Source organism: Malurus melanocephalus, unplaced genomic scaffold (genome assembly GCF_030028575.1).
Source record: "Malurus melanocephalus ecotype Western Australia unplaced genomic scaffold, MMel_1.1 scaffold_244, whole genome shotgun sequence".
Lineage (NCBI taxonomy): Eukaryota > Metazoa > Chordata > Aves > Passeriformes > Maluridae > Malurus > Malurus melanocephalus.
This window is the reverse complement of record NW_026623476.1, coordinates 147,102-152,850: the sequence shown is the minus strand read 5'-3', so window position 1 is coordinate 152,850 and position 5,749 is coordinate 147,102. Positions and strand designations below refer to the sequence as shown.

General features: G+C 42.8%; 2 protein-coding genes across 2 annotated transcripts in view; both read right to left on the bottom strand.

Moving 5' to 3' along the window:
- Nucleotides 1–336, bottom strand: part of SELENOS (selenoprotein S) — a 6,463-nt gene extending 6,127 nt beyond the window's left edge. The window contains exons 1-2 of the mRNA XM_057375313.1: nucleotides 280–336; nucleotides 42–217 (exon numbers count right to left, since the gene is read on the bottom strand). Of these exons, the coding sequence (XP_057231296.1) occupies nucleotides 42–217; nucleotides 280–336 (233 nt within the window). The remainder of the gene's footprint in view (nucleotides 1–41; nucleotides 218–279) is intronic.
- SNRPA1 (small nuclear ribonucleoprotein polypeptide A') lies at nucleotides 254–5,220 on the bottom strand (the record flags this gene model as incomplete). Its single annotated transcript, XM_057375312.1, has 8 exons — nucleotides 254–443; nucleotides 963–1,056; nucleotides 1,429–1,504; nucleotides 2,623–2,702; nucleotides 3,277–3,379; nucleotides 4,078–4,124; nucleotides 4,475–4,553; nucleotides 5,048–5,220. Coding segments are annotated over 8 exons (711 nt in total), but the record flags the coding sequence as incomplete, so codon positions are not given.
- Nucleotides 5,221–5,749: the final 529 nt, after the last annotated feature.

Below are 5,749 nucleotides of genomic sequence, written 5' to 3'. Positions count from 1 at the left end.
CCCCGCTCCGCCAATCACCGCCCCGTCCGCCGCCGCCTCACGTCCGGGCCCGCCCCGCTCCGCCAATCACCGCCCCGTCCGCCGCCCGGAAGCGCCGCGCCGCCGCTGGCGGAGTGCACGAGATGACGTGACGGTTGCGCCAGCCAATAAGAGAAGGGGGCAGGAACAAGGGACCAATCAGAGTGCGCTCCGCCCCTCCAGTCCCGCCCCCAGCCCGCTACCGGCCGAGCAGGGGACGCGGCAGCAGCGGGAGAAAAAGGGACCGTTCGTTTATTGAACGCCGAAATGCGCGAGGACGGGGGCGATGGGGCCCCGCCGGGGACACCGGCACGSCATGGGACAGCAAAGGGCTCCTGGGGAGCCCGGAGCGAGGCACAGCCCGGGCTACGATCCATTTGGCACCGTGTCTTCTTCCATTTCTTCTTCGCCGTCCTCCGATGGGCCTGAAAGGACACGTCAGAGTTTTAGGGCGGTTGCTCAGACGTTACTGTTCTTTTCCCACCCCTCTGCAGAGGAGTTAATAACGGGAACTCTTAGAAACTCTGCAGAAAGGAAAATCCCAGTAGCCCCAAGGTACAGAAGACAGGTGCTGTAGTCAGCCTGCAGCTGAGATTCATCCTGGCAGAGATCCAGACTCACTGCTGGACCCACACCCAAGGCACACAAGTCCGGAGTGACTTTGTAATAAAGCTCTTTTTTTAAAATAACTGGTATGAACTCWGGAGTCATCTAAATACAGCAAAGCACCTTGTTTGGCACCTTGCTCTGGAGAGAGTGCAAATGACAGTCCTGAGCTACCCTGAAGGCCAGGCAGATCACAGAGAGCCAGAGGTGTGCTCCACAGATGATCAAGTGACACTTTTTCCACAAAMCCCCCCCCAGAGATGACATAAAGCATCAGGAAGCGAGGAAGAGAGGTGGATGCTGTCTGGGAGAGAAGAGTAACAGAAGTAGAGAGTGACCTGATTTGCGCTCTCTGCCRGGGATCTGTCCAGCCTGCAGCAAACCCTTCAGCCGCTCCACCTCAGCCAAGGTCGTGGCGTTTGCTATGGCAGTCTGAGAAACAGAGAACTCAGTGAATCCTCAAATACTCTCTCGCTCTGCTTAGGATAAACACAAGCCCCAAATTTCTTTCATTTAAGTGACACTGAAAACCTGTGAAATTCTACTAAATTCTAGTTCTAGAAAATTCTACAAATGACAAACCATTACTTCCCCCCTTATTAAAGAAACTGCTTTATCCTGGAAGAACTCTAAGCTCAGGTTAATGTTTTGTTTAAGTTTTAAAAAAACAGTTCAGAMGAAAAATTACAGAAAAAGCRCCTAAGCCAAAGCCAGAACACACTGATCTATTTGTCAGAACAGGACAAAGGAAACATTTGTTCAATTTGGATCCATGACAGCTTTTCTCCTCCATGACATATTTACCTTAATTGCCTCCACATCCCCTGGGGAGGGCCCAGTTTTCTTTTTGTCAGTTGGCAGACCAGCCCCTGGATTGAAGCTTTAAAGGAAAAATAAAGASCTGTTACACCTTTTGAAGAGCAGCTGCTTCTCTTAACTTGAAATGCTTCCAAACTAGGTTTGGAAGCATTTCATTCCATCAAGTGTAGTATCTTATCTTTGTTAACAAACTGATACAGTGAAGAATTGCCTCCTTCAGAAACACCAGCAACTTGTCCTCCCTGTCCCATTCCCACCCCGCACCTTTGCATCTGCTCACAGGCAGAATTTCATTCATCAGGCAGTTGACAAAAGCTCTTCGATTTGGATGTTGTTGAACACTCAGCTGCTCTGATGGCATTACAAAAGCAGGGTGGATAAAGAGTAGCTGAAAATGGGGTTCTGTTCCCATCTGTCTGATATTACATTAGCCTAATTTAAGCCTACACTATACTGCAATTCATCTTAACTCAAAAGTAAAGCTTATGTGCTGCTGCCGCTTTAAGTAAAATCATATTTTCATTCTAACACTGTCACAGACCTGAATCCCTTTCCACTCACAAACTGGAGTTTAAATCCATCTATTATAGCTTTAAATGCTAAATAAGTTCATGACATTTTTCTATTTAACTATGAATTTGGAAATGCAGTTGCCAAACATTATCTGAATTCTTATTTACAAATAGGTTGAACCAAGATTAAACAAAACATATGATGTACCACTTAAGAATTWAACTAAATAAGCATAGACTGCAATAGCTAAACTAAAGATTTTCATCTGCATTTCACTTCCTAATTACAGCAGATTTCACAGTTTATATTCCCAGGCATAACAAAAGAATTGTTACCAATCATGTAGGGGGAAAAAAACACCAAACACAAATCAAACAATGGCCACCTCTGCACACTTAATTAATAAAAACAAAAATAAAATTACGGTCTTCTGCTTGGTGACTTCAATGAATCYACCCTGACCAAGTTATCTCTCTCAGAAATATTTCTGAGATGTATTCACCACCATCCAAAACTCGGAGTGCTTGGACAAGGTACTTCTGAGTCCCCAAGCTTTTGAGGCATCCTGCCAGCAGCTGATATTTCAGTTTTCTGCCTGATACTGCAACAAAGAAAGTGGTGTTTCTGAAGGAGGATGCCAGTGTAAATTTGTTTGTTTTATCTTACGTTTTGGCTCTCCTGGCAATATCCTTTGCAAGCTGTGCACCCCGTTTGCCCTTGAACATTTTCTCTGCCTCCTGTCGCTCCTACAGCGATACCACACACACACAAAGTTAATTTGAGAACATCACAGTTTGCAAAGTTTGTGTCTCAGCCAAGACACTTTGGCTCATCTTCATCAGTGAAATTGGTACAYGGAGACCAGATGTGAGAACAAGCAGATAAACACTGCACAAACACTCAAAAAYGTATCAACCTCATGCTCTTAAAATTAAGAGCTCTTTTCCCATGCTCATCTGCACCAMGAGCTGAGGGCTGTGGTGTTTGCTCCTTTCTACCAACACCCCAGAAAAGAGTAACACAGTCAAGTAAAACTTAACTAAACATAATTAAACAGGTTATATCCTTAACAGAATGAAAGCATGAAAGAAAACAGTAAGAGTGTTTTTGAGCCACTTACAGAGTTTCAATAAAATTTACAACTATGGCAACAAGATCACTGTTAGTGATGAATTTTCAAGAATGCCAAAAAAAAAAAAAAAAAAAAAAAAAAAAAAAAAAAAAAAANATGGCAACAAGATCACTGTTAGTGATGAATTTTCATGAATGCAAAAAAAAAAAAAAAAAGAAAAAAGCTAAATCAAAAGCAAGCAAACTTACTTTGAGCTTCACTTTTTGAAAATCCAGCACTCTGACCTGGGGAACTTTATGAATTAGATATAATCTGTAATGTTTCTTATTTGTTACAGGATTCCTTAGAACGCTGTGAAGTAAATAAAGGTTATAAAGAGGCTCTTAATATMAAGTATTTTAAAATACACTTGTATTGAAATATATTAATCTACTTGAAATGCATTCAATGTACTTCCTGCTGTAACAGACAACAAATGACACCATGAAATAAGCCTAGTGACAGTTCTTTGATATTATGGAWGCTATARTAAAAACTTGTATTTTGGCAATTAAGTAGACTTAATTGAAGGGTAACAATAAGAACAAGCTAAAAATAATCGAAATAATCGTAATAATCCCCAAAACAGTAACTGAACCATCACTTTTCCTACATTGATCAACTGAAAAATCAAAGGACAAACTGCTTTTGTTTTTGTCCCTCACACCAAGTGCTATGTTACTGAAAAGTCCTTGTTACATGTATTTTGAAGTATTTTTTAACAACACTTTAAACGTTTTGAGTTTGGGTTTTTAATGATTATTAAAGGTTCCCTTCAGCAYGTTCATGTTGGTTTCCAGAGATACTACATTTCATTGTCTCAACAGCTTGTCAGTGACATAAACTCTCAGGCATTAAACAGATATGTTTATGAAGCATAGTGGAAACATTGTTTATCCATTCAATTTTTAGGTCACAGCTCATAAAAAGCAGAGCACAGCAAAGGGCCAGGCCAACAGCAGAGGTCAAACACCAGAGGAAGAGCAGCTTTTCTTTTTAGGGTTACATACCTCAGGTAAGTCAATGATTTAATAGTTGATAATGGATCCAGTTCACCCTGGGTAAAGGGAGCACAGGAAGAAATTTTAAGTCCGTTTAGTGATAAAATCAAATATTTGAAAACAAAGGTCTTGAACTCACATCTATTTTAGAGACTAATTAGAATCACTGCAATTATTTTAACAGGAAACCCACTAAGCTTTGTGACTGATGTTTCATTGCATATGCAAATCTTGTTCATTAAAGTACATACAGCATTAACCACTGCCAAAACTGTGTATTACTCTGAAGAGAAAGAACCAACTATTACCAAAAGAATATGGCACTTCTCTCTGGAAAAKGGTTAATTAGAGAGATGAAAACCACAAATTTTAAGCTTGTTTAGCTTTATTGTGAATTACAGCTTACCAGTTCAGCAATGTTGTTGTTGGTAAGAATGAGCTCTGTGAGGCTGGGCAGAGCCTGTTCCAGGTTCTCACCAATCCGACTGAAGAACAACAAAAACCAAAGGTTTCATTTAGGGCAGGAATTCACAAAAGTGGAAATACACAGAGAAACACATAGAAGATCTCCYTGTGAAAAACCCAGTCTGACACTGGCAGAAGTTTGGGTGAGCACAACACTTTTCTAATAAAACTGACAATAAATCACTGCAAGAATATTSGATGCAATATGAGATTTAAATCCATTCCTTTGCAGGTATCCCTGTTTTCTTATCTACATGGAGCTGGTTATTGAAATCCAAGTTCTGGCCAAATCCCAAACTCTGCAYGTCATTGTCCTGGCTAAGAAAAAAACAAGATTTTTGGACTGAATGAGGAAGAAAACTGAAAGAGGGCCCATAGAGCACTCAGTGCTGATTGCATTGCCATAAAACAAACACTTCTGCACCTAGCCAGCACTGAAAGACACACACGCTTCTCTCCCAAGTGCATTTTCCTCTGCCCCAGGGTCCCATCTGGCCAAACTACAGCTCCTCACCAAATCCTGTTGTTATTCATCAGGAGAGTTTTCAGCCTCCGTAGCAGGGGGAATCCGTCCAGTTTGCGGATCTCGTTGTCAGAGAAATCAATTGCATCAAACTGGTCCAGAGTGGCACCCAAGTTCTCAATGACAGGGATTTTATAGCCTGGAGAGAGAGTGCAAGGCAGGGGTTAGATGGTGCCCACAGCAGCACARAACAAAACAAAACAGGGTGTGTGGGGGCAAATCTGGGTGGACTGAGGATGTTGCTACATCTCAGACAAAACACCTCTGGCCTGCCTCTCCTCCACACCACGCACAGACCAAACTCTTCCTCTCAAATCCAACAGCCCTCACAGCTTTTTCAAGCCTTCTTCCTCCCTCTCAACAAAACCCCAGGTCCTTACCCGTATGTGCCCTCYGAGCCAAACCCACTTTTCTGGCACATCCCTCCTGCTGGGGACACATCCCACCCCCACCACAGCACATTCCTCCCACATTTCCCCTAATATCCCCTTCGTGGTGSTTTGAACGAGATGATCTTTAAGTTCCCTCCCAACCCACACCATTCTATGACTCTSTAATTCACCCCTTCACATCCTCCGTGGGTTTCAAAGCCTTTTTAACCWGCCTCCATCCCCAACCCCCCGACCACTGCATCTCCTTCAATAACCTCCCCCCGCCTTCCCCCATTCTGCTTCGGCCCCTCCTGCCGCGGAA